This window comes from Odontomachus brunneus, unplaced genomic scaffold, assembly GCF_010583005.1.
Source record: "Odontomachus brunneus isolate Ranch 3 - 2012 unplaced genomic scaffold, Obru_v1 Obru_scaffold_004, whole genome shotgun sequence".
NCBI lineage: Eukaryota > Metazoa > Arthropoda > Insecta > Hymenoptera > Formicidae > Odontomachus > Odontomachus brunneus.
In genome coordinates, this window is record NW_022639454.1 from 1134274 (window position 1) to 1152323 (window position 18050).

At 44.3% G+C, this 18050-nt stretch overlaps 1 protein-coding gene across 2 annotated transcripts in view; it reads left to right on the plus strand.

Moving 5' to 3' along the window:
• LOC116847442 (failed axon connections) overlaps nucleotides 1–17702 on the plus strand; it is a 25541-nt gene extending 7839 nt beyond the window's left edge. Inside the window, exons 2-4 of one of the 2 annotated variants that reach the window (XM_032822449.1) lie at nucleotides 14910–15248; nucleotides 16502–16654; nucleotides 17219–17702. In XM_032822449.1, coding sequence (XP_032678340.1) covers nucleotides 14910–15248; nucleotides 16502–16654; nucleotides 17219–17575 — 849 coding nt within the window. In that variant the 3' untranslated portion in view covers nucleotides 17576–17702. The remainder of the gene's footprint in view (nucleotides 1–14909; nucleotides 15249–16501; nucleotides 16655–17218) is intronic. The other variant, XM_032822458.1, reaches the window with a different exon arrangement.
• Nucleotides 17703–18050: the final 348 nt, after the last annotated feature.

Below are 18050 nucleotides of genomic sequence, written 5' to 3' on the forward strand. Positions count from 1 at the left end.
AGAGAGAGAGAGAGAGAGAGAGAGAGAGAGAGAGAGAGAGAGAGAGAGAGAGAGAGGGAGAGAGCGAAGATAACGCTCGGAAACAATGCAAAAACGTTATGGATATAGTTACGCGCTTGTTTGCGCTTATGGAAATGATAGCTCCCGCGGGGAGAATGAATGGAGGTGATGATTCGTCATTCAGCCGCAAGCTTAACGCGAGATAGTGTCGGGTCGGGGGTCAATTGTGAAAAATCGATCAAAGATAGCGCTTTTGTGCTTGTTATTTCCGCCATCATTTTTACGCCCATCTTTCTTCTAATCATCGTGTTTACGTGAAACGAAGGTGTCTCTTCAGAGGACATGCTTTCGTCGCTGATATTTTCGGAGCACGGTGTATTTATACGCGCGAGAGATGTCCTGAATCTACCGGCTGTTCTTTCAACCGCAGCTGCTCAAATGCCAAACTGATAAACAAATAAGACCTTATCGCCCGGTTAATTTTAACTGTTATCTTAGCAAAAATTCAATTTACGATAAAATATGTATACATATATTCTCTACGTTGAATATTTATATTTATAATGACTATGTTGAATATTTATATTTATAAAGACCAAAACAATAAGAACGTTCAGAATTAGAAGGTAGATGTTGGGGAATTGGTTATCTTATTAGTTATACAGATTAAAATATAAAATTTCGAGGATTGTGCAGAAAAATGTGTTAAAAAAGAAGCATTGAGATAACGGTCGACTCACGCCACTCGCTATGTGAAAAGACAGACGGGCATCGTATCTCCCGTAGCTGCTGTGAAATCTGTTTAGATAGAAACGGAGGGAAACTCGTGAATTCTCTTGTCAAAAGGAAGAAATGAAACGGCGCGATACACACACACACACACACACATACGATGGGCCGATATGCATTCTGACTACGCCACTGCTATAACCTGTTTTAAGCTATATAGTCAGCTAACGGCGTTGACCGTGGTTATCGGCCACGGTGCCTTCCGAGGAGCTTTCGAAAGGCAGAAAATACAATGTCAAGCGACGGAAAGAAGAAGAAGAAGCAGAAGGTAGTGGCAGAAGTGGGGATGAACGAAACGAGCGTACCGCTCCGCACCTCCTCTAGTGCGTTTCCGGCGATTTAAAGACCGCGACCTGCCTCAACCGTAAACCGTAAAGTAGGTGCATATTTTCCTCACCTGCGGCCAAGTAGCCCCGAGTACGTACGCATGCGAGCGAGCGAGCGAGCACGTGTGCGTGCATGAGCGAGAACGAGTGAGCGAGCGAGCAAGCGCGTCATTGAATAAAGGATACGCCGTTGGTAAACTCGCTAATCTGGGTGGACGAAAGTTCGCGGATGGAGTTTCACGCGGTGTACTTTCGTTTGTACGGACGCTACATCGCCGTGCCGGAACTTCGAACGTGCTTCACACACACACGCATAGTACGCGCATATTGTCAAAATTCCGTTTGACCCGGTCACGAGTGAGAGATTATCATTATCCGCAGTGGCAATCGAGTCTCTGCATGCAGAAAGATACATTCTGCACTCAAGTAAACGCCATTTATTTCGAGGATTTTACAAGTTTATATAAATGTTCCTTACTCTTTACAAGCTCCTTATTTTTATAAGTGTAATATATAAAAAAGGAAATATTCTGAATATGTAAAAAAGTTACATTCTATAATATATAAAAAAGTTACATTCTATAATATATAAAAAAAGGATACATTCTGAATCCTAGTGAGTTTGGTATTTCAAGAATATTAAAATAAAAGAAAAATTCCTTGCTTACTATTTAATTAATACTTAGTTAATTAAAAGAAGAAATTTCCTTTGCTACAGAGAGTCGAGTCAACTTTTTCTTTGATAAAGTTTTATAATACTCTTGTAAAAAGAATAAATTCTTCTCTTACGATGGTGAACTTTTCTTTAATTTTTGGCGAGTACATTTTAAAATCTTTATGAAGAAGATATTTTTGATCCAAGATCATCGTTACATCAAAGGAGGAAAGAGTAAACTGAGTAATTGCTTTTCTCAGCAACACAATGGTATTTTTCTGTGTACATTGTTAGCTTAGACAGACGTCCATTCGCAAGAATCTTCTGTTGACGTGCCGACGATGACAAAAACAGTTAATGCGTCGCATATCCCGTTCTCCGTTGCAATTATTGAAAGAGAGAGAGAGAGAGAGAGAGACTGGGACCGCGAAATAATAGTGAAGTTATCCAGATAAACTTGCAGATAAACACATCGCATAAGGAACCAATTATAATGCACGCAGTACGGATGTCTTTTACATCAGACACACGATCAGTCAATTTGACTGTGTATAAGTACTGTGTTTGGATAAGCCTGAACGCATCGACTCCACGTCTCTCATTTCACATGCCAGCTCTATTACCGCGCGTGCTGTATTATTTGTCGCTAAGAATCTCGTATCGCGCGTGCCGGCCTGCATCGGACGTGGCGTTCCTCGCGCGGAATGAAAATCGGTATTCATAAAACGTCCTTCTGCGACAGGACGCTACGGCCACGACGCCGCGTGGTGTCGACGTTAACCGCCAGCGCGACAAAGAGGAATGCATAAGGCCGATCACGGACGACACGGACGCCGCGTATACGCTCCTTTATATAGCGATGCGCGGGGAGCACATCCCCGCGAGTAACGCACGTATCGCGCGCGAACGAACGGAGTCAGGATGGACAGTGCTCAGACGGGAATAATGCGATACATATTGACGAGCTGCCGATGGAAAACAATTTCCACGCGCGCCATTGCGGAATTGCTTCTTGGATTTTCCTCCTTTCCGCTGTCCCTCCGCTCCTCGTCCTCTCTTCTTCCTCTTCCTCCTCTTCCATCTCCTCTGGTTCGTGTTCGGCTAGTTTGATAGGCGCGCTGACGGATGATTTTATGCTCTTTGCTGACCTGATTAATTCTTACGGAGCAGACTGTAGTATCTCCGTTTTTTTTTTTTTTTTTTTTTTTTTTTTTTTTTTTTTTTTTTTTTTTTTTTTTTTTTTTTTTTTTTTTTTTTTTTTTTTTTTTTTTTTTTTTTTTTTTTTTTTTTTTTTTTTTTTTTTTTTTTTTTTTTTTTTTTTTTTTTTTTTTTTTTTTTTTTTTTTTTTTTTTTTTTTTTTTTTTTTTTTTTTTTTTTTTTTTTTTTTTTTTTTTTTTTTTTTTTTTTTTTTTTTTTTTTTTTTTTTTTTTTTTTTTTTTTTTTTTTTTTTTTTTTTTTTTTTTTTTTTTTTTTTTTTTTTTTTTTTTTTTTTTTTTTTTTTTTTTTTTTTTTTTTTTTTTTTTTTTTTTTTTTTTTTTTTTTTTTTTTTTTTTTTTTTTTTTTTTTTTTTTTTTTTTTTTTTTTTTTTTTTTTTTTTTTTTTTTTTTTTTTTTTTTTTTTTTTTTTTTTTTTTTTTTTTTTTTTTTTTTTTTTTTTTTTTTTTTTTTTTTTTTTTTTTTTTTTTTTTTTTTTTTTTTTTTTTTTTTTTTTTTTTTTTTTTTTTTTTTTTTTTTTTTTTTTTTTTTTTTTTTTTTTTTTTTTTTTTTTTTTTTTTTTTTTTTTTTTTTTTTTTTTTCTTTTCCTCGTGTGTGTCGCCTTCGATGAAGACGATCCGCATGCTCCCCTTATCGCCGCTTAAGCCGATATCTGCGATGTTTTTTTCGAACGCGACTTTTCGCGTCGGATTTCTGTGCGCGAACTTGTACGGAGAAAGTCGAGATAGTGTTTGCTTGGCTAATTTTAATACCTGACCGAGATTACATTCGGTCAGTGTCGGGATACACCGTATCATCCGATTAACGAGATCGGCGCACGCACCGCGGCTCTACGGTATACACATTGCACGAGCGTGTAAATACGATAATAGATGGAGGAGAGAGGAGGAGAGTCGTTTCGTAAGAGTCGCAGACGTTCTTGAGACTCGAGAATTCCAACTTTGCCGCGGCTTTTGCCGCCTCCGATCTCTCAATCGAAAGGTCAACGAAGATGCGGTCGCGAGAATGTTTATCTCGTGCGCGACTTTTTCGCGTGCAAACCGTTTGGTCTCATCGCGCACGATCGAATGATCGAGGATAAATTGGCGCCGGGGATCGGGTTGGAATTTCTTTCGACGATGAACCGCGCATTCCGTCGCCAAGACAGAACGACAGACGCACGGCCAGTGCGGTCGGTCGACCGTAATAATGACGACACTGCGTAACGCGGCACGTAATGCGCGACAATCATAAATTAAACAGATTCCAGAGTATTATGATTAATACATGCGCGGGTTTTTATCGTGCGGCATGATCGGTGCACTACCGCGCGTAATTATTCACGAGGAGTGACTCACCGGAATGAGTATATCCTGGAATTGAGTCTTATAGTACCGACGCGAATCGTCGCAACGCGGTCATACGCTCCGAGGTTCCGCTCTCGGGGAGTGTCGGTCTAGATAATCGCAGAAACTCCCGGCGTTTGCGGGAGGACGACGAGGCTGTCGCGAGATCACATCCTGGAAAATGTGACGAACGCTCTCGTTTCTCGCCGACAACACGATCTGATCGAAGGCGAGAAACGATGCGTTGGGCCTTGCATAATGCGCTGCTCGAAATGTCGCTTCGAAAAAGGAGAAAAGGTAGTCGGGAGGATGTTGGTTGAAGCCAAATCCCCGAACCTAATCCTGGGCATTCTTGTTGCTTTGGTCTTTAAACACGAATATTTTGTGTTCTAAAACTGATACGGAGTATTATTGCCTCAAACTCTAATATACTACAAAGATTTCAAGATGTTTGAATCGTCACTGATGCATTCGTACGTCCAATGATTCGAGACTTCATAGGGACCTAAATGTTAGGAAGATTAGAGAGGAAATTGTGCATTTTAGCGGAAAGTACAGCCTCGGAAATCAGTTCAGCGTACTAGCATCTAAACCGACGAAAGAGAGACCTTATCATAGACGGTAAACCAAGTTCCCGCAAGAGTCACTCATCTAGTAATTAAATATGGGTACTAGGAATACCTATTTACTTGTGCTGATATAAAATATGTCCCAAGTAAGAAGAAACCTTTTTTGAGAAAATATTTGTTTACTCTGTTTGAGTGAAAGAACTCTTAGATTGAAGTAAATATTAATAAATTTATCAGATAAATATTTTTTACTTTTTAGATATTTTTACCGTACATATTTTACGTTGAAATATGAAATAGTTAAAGGCCAAAACAATAATAACGTCCAAGATTGGGTAAGTGTTCGGGAATTGGTACACTTACCTTAATCGTTTGGCGATTTTATCTCGCTTTAATACGCTTTAATACGGAGACACGTACTCGCACGGTACCCGTTATCCTAAATTGATCCGCGTACGATAACGTAATTTCACGTGGTTTCACATCATTTAACGTGTGTATCCCGGTGCGTTCTCGGTAACGCGACGAGCGTAACCTCGATTATTACGTGCTACGACGTAATATTACTCGGACAGCTACCGCGTGTCTCCTCACCGAGGCGCGCTCCTCTTCTTAAATACGCAATTCCCACTTGTCGCTCGCGACATGCGTCCGTCCGTCCGTCCGTCCGTTCGAGCGTGCATCGGTGTGTGCCTTATCCGCAATCCGTGTAACACGATAGCCTCCGATATTATCGATCCCGTTACGCGATATTACCCGCGGTAAAGCGGAGTTCCGAGAGAGAGAGAGAGAGAGAGAGAGAGAAAGAGAGAGAGAACGGGCCGCAACGCGCGCGCGTTTCAGACACACAGAAGTCCGCACCACCAGGCTGTGGCGCATCATCGTCACCAACGAGCGTCACGAAGTGCTTCCAGGTAACGCGACGTCGACGTTACGTTCTCTCCGCGGCCGCGTTTGTTGTCGTTCCCGTCCTTGGCGAAAGATACGACACGAATCCATAAAGCCCATGTCACACCATGGATTGGAAATGGAGGATTGCGGATTGAGGATTAGATTTCGACGAATCAATGCACTTTGGTCTTGGCCTGCTTGGCTCCAATTGGTCAAGTTCCAATCTTCAATCCGCAATCCTCTATCTCCAATCCGTAGTGTGACACGGGCTTAAGCGATCTTCGTCGCGAGTTTCACCCCCGGCCGCCTTTGCCCTCGAGTATCGCCCTAGTTCTCCCACGTCGATTGTCGCTCGTTGTTTCCCCGCGTGTCTAAACGTTCTAACCGAGGAGACGTATCATCGGAACCATCTCCGTTCATCGAAACTGTTTCGAGAGAATCACCGGCTGAGCGAATACCCTCCTCCCCAATAAATGTGGAGTCCCCCTTGGGTGATGCTGGGCTATACACACACACACACACACACATGGAGATTCCCTCTCGCAGAAGGCCGCGGGAAGGATATGTTATCGAGGTGGTTCTATTTGCGAATCCCGTAGCATTGCGAGCTATTCTCACGAGGTCTCGTTAATTGGAAGCAATGGATTTTTCATGAGATTCGCGTTGAGGACGCGACGCCAGGTCGGAGAGTCCGCTTTAATATTGCATCCCTTCGCGTATTTATATATGTGGGCGTTCGCATTGGACAGCACATTTAATCGATCTCCCTTTTGCCGGATCGGAGAAATGTAAAGATAGAAATCTCTTCTCGTGACTAGCGAATTATTCGGTGAAACAAGTATCTATTGTGCGCGCTTAATCCTTCTCATTGCCGTTGCTTTAAAGTTGCATGATTCTAGAGGCGCGCGGCCGGGGGTTTGCGCGAGCGATGGTTCATGTAAATTATGCATACAGAGTACATGAACAATGTGCGTATTGTTCTCTAGGGGCGTACTAACTGCGCGCGAAGTACGACGTATTTAGTCCGTACTTCTTACCGTATCATACGATTCAGTAGAGCAAAAAAACGAGAAGTTGTGCGCTGTTTTTTCTTCTTTTGTCCTTTTTATATCGCCGAGGATAACCGGGAATTTTCTCCAGGATGAAAGTGCGGTTTAAAGCTGCGGCAGATTCTCCCTTCTCGCGGCCGAACATACATCACTGAGAAAATGCAATTTATTCGCGCACGTCATCGCGCGGAAGGAAAAATTTTTTCCACGTCACACGCGTCAAATTTCGCTTTTCTCGCCGCTCGCATTTCATTCCTCGAAGTCCAGGTGCGAGGTAATTAGATAGTCGTCTACCGCGGTTGCAAAAGGTGACATATACATTACGAGATATGTCAAAAATTTCGGCTCAGCATTTCGCGGGACAAAGAGCATCCTTGTTATCGTTGGCCGCGCGCTCGTCACTTTGCAGTATTTCTGCAGTTCCACCGGGATCGAGGCAGGGTTGTTGTGCCGTGGATTTCAAGATCACACTCACGTATCGTCTGCGTGATGTATACACGGTCTATTTTCATGTACATAATGTATTCTACTACGTAGAATATTCTGCGAGCTATATTAAAATATACGGAGCAATTAAATTGTAAAGAGTAATTAAATTATGAGATAATTGTAGTGTCCGTGCTAATTATTACTATTAATTACAAACGCAATATTTAAAAAAGATAACAAATTGCGCGAAGTTTACATTTTATCATATGACAAATTGGTTGATTTCATTTGGAAGATAAGAGAGAACGCCGCCAGAGAATTTTGTTTGGAAACAACGTTTACAAATTTACATCAGGATTCTAAAGGTCGAATGGAAAGTATACAAACTTTTTTTGACTAATTTTTTTTAGCAAGCCACACGTTCTTTGAACAGTATCCACAAATTACACATTGTCCACATAGGTGACATGTCATACATAGTTTACGCTGTCTTCGCGTAGACGTAGAGTATCGTAATTTACGGCGTAAACGCCCAACCCTGCGTGGAAGTAAGCGCGCGTCAACTGCAGTCACTTATACCTAATTAATCCACCGTTATCGCGGTATGCGTGCTCGCGACAAGAGGATAGGATCTCGTCCTCGTGTCGAGGGTGGAATTTCTTTCTCGGCGCTGCGTCGCGACCGGCTAATTTCGAGTGTGGCAGCGCATATATAGAAATAAAAGCGGCAGAAATATACACGCGGGGGCGGGAGGGCGGCTCTTAAAATAGCGGCGAAAGACCTCTGGAGTCGCGATCGCGCGTATCTCTCGCAACAAGAACAAAGCGCGTGGACAAAGAGAAAAGTCCGTGCGGATGCGTCGGTGGCGTGAGGAGGCGAGTGAAATGAGAAAGACGAGGAGAAAAAGAGAGAGAAAGAGAGAGTGAGGGCGAGATGGAGAGGGAAGAAGAGAGAAAGAAAAGGAGGGGTGAAGGGAACGAGAAAGACAGGAGGAGAGGAGAGAAACGGTCAGGCAGGGCAGGCAAGGCGGTGACTGGCAAGCGTTCTATTACATTCCATTAGTCGGTGACTAGATTGCCCGGCCTGGAAATGCGATTGTCTTCCTCTCTCTCTCTTCTTCTTCTTCTTCTGCTGGAGCGGATTCGTAACGCGCCCGCGCGTTCATTGTATTTTCCGCGCGAGGTACTGTTCGCCTCTCTCTTTCTCGTAATTATTTTACGACTCGTCGCAACTCGCGTTCTGAGAAAAAATCATTTTAACGAAGGTCTCCCCGCGCGACACCAAGCGCGCGAGTCCTGCTAATATAATTTATTAACCTTTAAGTCGTACAGTGTTGCTGAAGATAAAAATGGTCTACGGCAGTTTTTAAGGATCGTATCTCGGGTTTGATGAGACTCGAACTTCGTATCATGCTAGAATTGAACTAATTTTTTTTTTTTATTGAACGGTCCATTCAGCTGTTCGTGCCGAGGCAAAGATAACGAAGCGAATTGTCCGAAATCTCGTGGGTCGAGGACTTCATCCATCCATCCATCCATCCATCGGTCGCGCCCGCGTCGAGGAACGCTCACGTTCGTCAACACTACGACGCTGCTCCACGGCCGCAACATAATTGCGGGCCTCCGTATCCCGGCAGCTGTAAATCCCTCGCCCTCGTCTTTTTCTCTTCATTCGCCTCCGCATCTCGCGCATGCAGTGGGCAGCACGCCTGCCTGCCTGCCTCCGCTGCCTGCCATCGTCGTCGTCGTATATATATATATGTGCACATACAGTGCTCTCTTCTTCGTCGTACCACATATGCCTGCATACCGTCCGCAATATGTCCAATTTAACTCCTTCACCGTAGGTTTTAATTAATTAATCTTCCAATTGAACCTCATTACGGCTTATCTTATCGCGGAGGAACGCGCGGAAGGAGGCTGCGATCGCCGTTGTTCCTCTCTCTGTTTCTCTCTCTCTCTCTCTCTCTCTCTCTCTCTCTCTCTCTCTATTCCTCACGTCGGCTGACATTCCTCGACCGCGAGAAATTCATTCTGTCACGCCAGGGCCTGGCAGAGGGGGAGGGCGGCAGGGGTTCATTGCACTCCATAGAAAAATAGACGACGCGTACCGATTTGCGCGCGTTCCCGAATGTAACGACGACGACGACGACGACGACGACGACGACGCTGTCGCGCTTGTCCTCTCTCCCATTCTCCCTCTTGCATTCACTTGAATAGGGCTTGCCCTTATCGCCGATAGACTACGACGCCGTAATCGCAGCCACTCGCGACGACACTGTCAATCGTGTTATAATAGAGGAGCCGCTGCGATAAGTCGGTTTGCACCGCTAATGTGCGGAATGATTCATGCAGCTTTTAAGATTCCTTATCTACTCAAGGTTTAATTTGACACGCCTAGGCACGTAGGGGTAAACGAGAAATCGCGAGAGAACTGTGAAAATCTTTCCAGGAATTTTTAATGTTGTCTTTTTTTTTTAATAACACTCACGACATTCGCGAAATATGATCTACGCGAGATAGGATTGATTGAGTTTCCACTTGTTTTCTTCGGCTTTTATTCTGAACTTCCTTTCAATGATAAAAGTGCCTCTAGATGTGATTTTTAAATCTTCTGATTTGCAATTACTTATAAGAGGCTTGTATCTTTTTCTATTTAGTTTGCAAGGCAAATTTGACATTAAGAGAAATTTCTTGGGGAAAAGCATAAAACACACAAAGGCCTTTATTTTGAACTCTCTTTTATCAATAAAGAAGAATTCATATTATAAGGGCTTTTATGTGTTCGTGTTTCCTTTAAAAAAAGGAATTGAATTTATTCCACAAAACAAACAGGAGAAAATACAAATTTCCTCCTGCGTGCAACAGAATTCTGTTGTCGAAAATGGTTAACGTTAACTCGTCGGGTCTTCTTGGCTGCAAGACATGCTATTCAAGTGCTATTTATTGTACGGAAGGATATCGACGCGCTTATCGTGTTTCGTAAGATAGTTTACGCGACATGAACGGACCCCATTGTGCGACTTTATGGTGTCACGCTCGAAGAAACAACGGGTTAAATGTCGAGATAATTCACCGTGCATGAATGCGAGGCGTGGTGCTCTCCTAATTTGACCGATTACCGCTAGAGACGTAAATGCGCTTCGCGTCGGGTGTCTATTGATCGCGTGCCGCGCGCATTTAACATTGCAATTCGAGATCTCATCTTTTCTATTTTAGTCGACGATTTAATTATACGATAACCGATGGAAAGCCCGTAGCGATAGGACTATCGAGAGCGGCTTCAATTCATTCATCGAGAGAAGCCCCGATATCAAAACGTCCGATTTATTTCCTCGGAATTGTAGTTCGTTTATTCCCAAATGGAGCTAACGTGAAATAAATAACCATTCGGACGATATCGCTTATAAGGTAACAGATTAAAATTTCACTGCGAGCATCGGAAATCTGGACTTTCCCCTGATATTCTAAACGACTGAAAATGTTGACGTAGTTTTGCCTGAAACTTCTCACCGAGCACTCTCTACATTTTTTGGAGTGGAATCTTTTTCAAAATAAATACAAAGTGGCGTCGAAGCGATAGCGAAAATATTGCTAAAGTCGCAAGAGTGAGTTTCAGTCGATTTGAGTGAATATGTTCTCATGACGGTGGAGGACATGACATCAACTTTTCAATGTGAAATAAAGACATCCACTCGACTGTTTAGAGCAGAGAATTCATTCTGTATGAATGAAAAATCGAATTCGAATTCAGGCGACTCGGTGATCGTTTCTTTTTTTTAGTGAAATTTCACTTCCAGAAATTTAGAGAGCAAAATATCACAAGATAAGCGTAATCGCCGTGTTGAAAAAGAAAATAGCTCTGGGTATATGAGCGCAACTCTCAACAGACAGCCAGCAGCATGACTGACTCGCGCGCATGGCTTAATTTATGTGCGCTGTCTAACACTTTGAATACAGTAGTAGGCGAGGTGAATCTAAGGATTATATATATTTACATATACACACACACACACACACACACACACACACACACACACACACACACACATCTAAGCGGCTAAGCTAGCAATCTACTTGATCTGAGCAACGCGATACCACGTGCACGCGACGATGTGTATGTGATGTTTAACTGTGTAGCTTTTTATCCTCATTTGCAAACGTTGCTTATTAAGTTGTCTCGCGCTTGCGAGGACAAGAGGAATTTTCATCACTTTTTTTTTAGCATACAATCATCAGTGTCGAAAGGATCAGTCAGTCGGTCAGTTCTCATGTGTAAATGCATCGTCAATTGCGCGTCTCACGTTATAGGAATCGTCTCTCGCTGCTCCGCTGGTGTGGGCAGCGATAAGTAGCCGGTTACACCGTGTCACCCGGCACACGTTCACGTCATATATATACATACGTATGAATCTCCCCGGCTACATCCGTCGTGTCGGAATGCGCTGTGGAAACAGTACGCTTCTAGTCCATTAGGACGAGCGACGAGGGGGATCGGATGCAAGCGCGGGCCGAGAGCAGGCGGCGATCTGTCACTGTTCCTCGCGCTATTCGATACAGTCTGTGTGTATATTCGGCATATTCATTCTCTAGGAAGAGCCGCGATAATCGAGTTTCAAAGTTACGGAGAGGAACCAAGTTATCGTGTATCTCGCTAATGTATCTCAACATGGAAGTGCACGATGGAGAGAAGGTGGAGGAGAAAAGCGGACGAAGGAATCTCTCTGGTACTCCAGCTCGCAATTCTCCCGGAGTCGAACGAGCATATAGATTACACGGGATATGATGACCGTGTATCCCGAATATTTCAGGCGTTTAAAGGGTCGCGTCGCGTCCCGTATTCCACGGCTGTGACGCTCCAGACCAATCGATACCGGCGCGCGCGCCCGCTCGCGAGAACCCCGACCCTGGAGAAATTACAGCATCCGCGCAAACAACAAATCCATTATTCTGCGTGTCTCCCCTCGTATCGACTTTGGCTTCTCCTACGGAGAGGGAGACCAATCTTTTTTCGGCGACAACACGCGTCCTTGCGTCGTGCAAGCGTCGACGACGACGTCGACGTCGACGTCGACGACGACGTTGGCGGCAGTGGTGGCGGCCGTTCGCAGCACCATCCCGCGCGATCAATATCAGCGCGAACGGCGGCCACGACTACGATCAACGAGGGTGACTACCACGACAGTGACGGGAACGAGAGAGGGAGAGAGAGAGAAAGAGAGGACTGGCACGACCACCAGCGTGCGGCGCAGCGCACGTACGCTAAAACCGACGTAGTGTAGAGCGACGCTGCGCCCGGCCACGCGGCGGTGGGGTAGGTAGCCAAGTGGGGAACGTTGCCAGGCGACGGAAGCTGCCTGCTGGCTGCCGCGCGCGCGGCGAGTTCATCGTCCTCGGCGTGCTCGACGCTTCTCCCTCGCTTGCAGCGCACACACCGATCCAGCTAGCCAGCCAGCCAGCCAGCCAGCCACCCTTCGTCCGTTTCTTTTGGCTTCTCCGCCGCGTCGCGCCGAGGTCGACGCGGGACCGCGCTTTCAGCGCGCCGACCCCGCCCCACTTCGCCCCGACGTCGTTGTTGCTTCGTTATCGAGTCTTATCAATCGTGCTAGAGAACGTGTCATTTGAATAACGTGTCTCTCAACTATAGAATATCGATGAATATCACGTCTCACAGATTAGACTCTGGCAATTTCCAAAGTACGAGGACGGTAATGTAAATATGCATTAGTGAAGCGGGAAAGAAACAATGGCAAAGAAATTATGTGTTTCTGAGTAATGCGTTGACAGGAGAATACTGATGGGTGTTATTATCGAGCTAGATACTGACTAATAACGATATGTCCAAATGAGAATTTTGACAATTCTCGGGGCGATAATCTAATATGCATTAGTAAACGAGCAAACAGAAGATAATCGATAAAAAGTTCCCAGTGAGAAAAATGACTCATTTGGGTGAGGAGATAGTTAACGCCTTTGGCTGGCCCCGACCCCTGTTACGGCGTTACCAGCTTGACACACGCGCGTATCACACATCTATACCAGCCCTCCCTCATCGATCTCACCGTCACACTCGACCGAAGGGTTAAAACTGGAGCAATGGGTTCTCTCTCTTTCCCCCCGTTGCGTCATTGTTTTCCCGACAATCCCCCGAGCAATGCCTTTAACGTGTGACGTGTGTGTGTGTTACTCTCTGTCTCGTTTTGTAGCTCGCCCGAATTTCGCGCATCGTGGTCCAAATTTTTTTCTTCTTTTCGCCGCTTGTGTCTCGGCGTCTCCATAATTGGCTCCGCGCCGCATCCGTGCTCTTCTTCCGTGCTCGTTCGCTCTTCCGACTCGTTTTGTCGCGTCTCTCCTTCTTCCGTGTTTCTCGCGTCGCGTGCGCGTCTTAAACTCTTCCGTCGTATTTTCCTCCGACGCACCGGCGCGAACTTCCATGCGATTTAACCTCGCCCGTTAATTCCATCGGTTTGTCAGCGGGGCGGCCCTCTTCTTTTTTGTTTCTTCTGCAGAGCATTAGTATCGGTAGAATTGCTTCTTCCGCCTCGTTTGACTCGGCGACAGCGCCGATACTACTTCGTCTGTCTCGCGAACATCGAGTACTTGATCTACATAGTAAATTGTGCAAGCAGGAAGGTACGCCGTTATTTAAGTGTCACGGAGAAATCCCTGGTCGCAAGTTTAACGACGCTCGTGCTACATTTTTTTTTTAATAATATATAAATACAACGCGCTTGTTCCCTCGTGTGACATGTAATTACGCTGCCGATACTGCTGTAGAGTTAAAAATTGTGAACTTTGAAAGACGTATCTTTTATCAGAAAGGAGATGGGAAGAATTTTCTGTATTATAACTGGCAAAAGTTTGCACTGTACAATTTTAATCTTCAGCAAAATTGTTCGTTAAAGAAGCGCGACTTAGAATCTACCATTTACTCTTCATCTGCTACCTTGTTTTTCGTGGACAATACCGCTCCCCCCTCCCTCCTCCCGTAAAAGCAAAAAACATCAGAACAAAAATATTTCTCATTACCTCAGGTCTATATTTTCTAATCAGAACGTTTGTAACTTTTCTTTCTTAGTAAAATCCGTGACAGACAATTGAAATGTCAACTGCATCCAAAATGACCCACAAAGCAAACGGAGAGTTAAGCAGGGGACCGCTGAATCCAAGACACCCTGTACATCAGCGCGTGACGCGTTCGCAGATTACATATAATAAGCTGATTCACCTGTGAAAGCCACGATATCCCACTTATGTGTTTAACGCGGTGTGCGTGCGTCTATAAATAGAGCATGTGCTCCGCTATGCGAGAGCATACATGCCTATGTCTGTCCATTTCAATGCGATATTATTTATCGCGAGTCATGACTTATCTTCACGGAGAAGATCACGGTAGCTTTGTGTGGGCCATTTTGATTCACCCGGTTTAGTTCGAATGTCGTGTTACCTATGGAAATTTCAGCGAGTCGCATTTCAAAATAATGCACGAGACCAAAATACTTGTCTTAACGTCGACCACTTATTTAGCAAAATTGTACCAGTATTCCGAAGGAAAAAATATAATATAGAAGTATATTATAATATAGAATATAGAAGTAAGCTCCTTCCTCTATTTAGGACGTGTTTTGATTAACGGGAAATACGATTCATTCGATTGTTGCAGAATGTTGATCACAAGATGAAGTTCCGCTCCAAGAAGGGGCAGCTGCCGTTCGTTGAACTGAACGGCGAAGAGATCGCGGACAGCACGATCATCCTGCGGGAGCTGAGTCAGAAGTTCGGCAAGGACTTGGATGCCGGTCTCACGTCCGAGCAGCGGAGCGTATCTCACGCCATGATATCGATGATCGAGAATCATCTGGTCTGGGTGGTCGCCTGCTGGCGCACAAAGAATCTGGATCAGGTCCTCAAGGGTTACAAGGTCAATCTTCAGCTTGCCCTGGGATCACGTATTCCCAACGCCATTCTCAATTTCTTCTTCAAGCTCACGTTCGGACGTAAGGTAAGTCTCGCTTGGCGTTCTCTATGATTTCGATGTGATTTCGATGTGACCTAGCTATACAACTTGGACGTTCGCCGGACGATCAATTCACATTTTGTCACGGTCTCCGATCGTTTCTCACCGTAACAGATTAATATACGCTCATGCCTCTACGTATCTCGTCCACATATTTCCATAATTATATTCTCCACGTTATTTCCATAACTATTCATCACAACAATATTTTTGTACCGATGAGTTAACGTTTCTCTTCCCCTCGACCTCTTCGATCTCTTGCGAGTCGCACGAATTTACACGTATGTATGCGCACATTTTACGCTAGTTGTGCATAGTTTCGAGCAAGTGCTATCACCGCAACTTCGCCATTATACATCAGAGTTGTAAAAATATCGATTGAATCTTTCTCAATTTAATAATTGAATAAATATGTTTCAATTCAACCAATCGACGATTGCTTCGAGCAACCAATCAATTGAAAAATGTTTACCTGACAATTGACTTCAGTGAATTCAATTGGACTGAACGGTCATCAATTAGATGACCTTTAATCAAATTTGCCAAGTTCGATTGTTAATTGAACGACCTTTAATTCCCTTCGCTCATATCAATCGTCAATTGAATGGTTTTTAATTAAATACGTTTTGAAATGTATCGTCAATCGAACGATCTCCGATTGAATTTGCTCAAATCAATTGTTAACTAAACGATCTCCAATTGAGTTGGCTCATATTAGTCGTCAGTTGAACGTGATAATTAGTTTGAAAAATAATTACTCGCAACCCTGTTGTACGCATCTCCATTTCTCATCCAGTGTCGCATAATTAACCTTCCAATTTTACGGAATGATCATTCTCATTCGCGACTGAATTTTGGTCGAGGTGTGACAGTTTCGTTTACGCGTCAATAATATGGAATATATGTGCACGAAGTGCAAGTCCTGCTGCAACCGGGCAGACATTCGTCTTTACAACGACGACGTGGATCGTCGGAACCGATCAGAGTATCCCGACACGCATTCGGGATATACTTTTTACTTCGACCAAGTTTGGCTACAATTAATCGTTATCACAGCTCGTTATCACATTATTACTATCACGCTATCCCTAGAATCATTCATAGTATTCGCTTAGAGTGCAAGCTGCTGCGCTTGTGGCCATAGATGTCTATGAATGTGGTAGCTAAGGTAGTGTGCAACGAAGCAACGAAACGCGAGCAGAGAACAAAGCATCGTGGTCGTTTGTAGTGAAATGTAGTTGGATTGGTTACAGGGTGCAAGGAAAGTGAAGGCTCAGGGAATGGGCGTGCACAGTCCGGAGGAGGTGTCCCAGTTCGGCTGTACCGATCTCAAGGTGCTCTCGGACACGCTCGCCGACAAGCCCTTCTTCTTCGGGGACGAACCGACCACTGTGAGTATGGCGTTTTAAATCTGTCAGTAGCGCGTCTTGCCCATCGCGAAGATGGAATCTCGTACTTACTCGTGTACTCGTGTAGCATGCGCAGAATACATTTTGCCTCTCGGGTAAATAATAGTTTCAGCCATTCGTAACTCGATACTGATGATAACATCGGTGTATAGTGCCGCGTCGTACGGATGAAACAGTACTCGCTTAGTTTCGTCGCTAAGAGACTACGTTCTCGGTTGTTATATTGGCAGACGGAATCAGATGAACGATAATTAACGATTATCTGCATTTCAACCGAATAAACTTTGACCGATTGAAATGTCAGAGAATTAAATTTCAGGATTACAAAATGAAACAAATGTCATTCATCGCGAGATGTGCATAGAATTTGTGGAATACGGATCGCAAACTATGATCATGGAATGTTACTTATTTCACACAAGTCCCTCTCCGATTTTTACCTCTCTTCGTTACTAGTTACGCTTGGTTCAACACGGCAATATTAGATTAATTGGACGATTTGTTCAAGTGATCCCGTTTCAGCGTTGATTTCTCGCATTTGTGCAGATGGACGTAGTAGCGTTCGCGCATCTCGCTCAAATCCTGTATATCGACAAAGACACGCCCTACAGCCTGCGAGACTACATGCAAGAGAACTGTCCCAACTTGGTTGGCCATTGCTCGCGCGTCAAGGAACGATGCTTCCCGGATTGGGACGAGATCTGCTCCAGCCTGGACATGAACACGCATCTGCCCAAGCCTGAGAAGCAAGAGGAAAAAGAAGGCAAGGAAGAGGCGAAGGAGTCTAAGGAGTCCAAGGAGGAGAAGGAGGGAGACAAGGAGAAGGCGGATAAGGAGGAGAAAGAAGTTGAGAAAGACAAGGAAGTTGACGAGAACAAAGAAAAAGAGAAGGATGGCAAATAAGCAGTCTCGTTGTAAAGGGAAGTAATAAGCCGTTTCAAGGCGATTTAAAGGCGAAACCGCAAACGTGTGCGAAGGCGAATAAATAAAGATAGGGAGAGAGGAGCGGTGATGATGATTGGCGAGAAGAGTGTGCGTGAATGTGTGAGCGTGTGGTTGAGTGAATGCGACGACTACAGAGACGAGAACGTGATGTAGAGAACACGTATAGTATGATGACACGAGGGAAGGGAGTTGCCGGAAGTGATAGATAGCGTATATGTATGTATGAAAGAGAGAGAGAGAGAGAGAGAGAAAGAGGGAGAGAGAGAGACTGAGAGGGAGAGAGGGGAAGATAGAGAAAGAAAGAGTACGTGCGTGTGTGTATGATGTGTGCGTGAGTGTGCGAGAGAAAGAAAGACAGCGAGAAAGAGAGAAAAGAAGGCAGTAAAGAGAGAGAGAGAGAGAGAGAGAGAGAGAGAGAGAGAGAGAGAGAGAG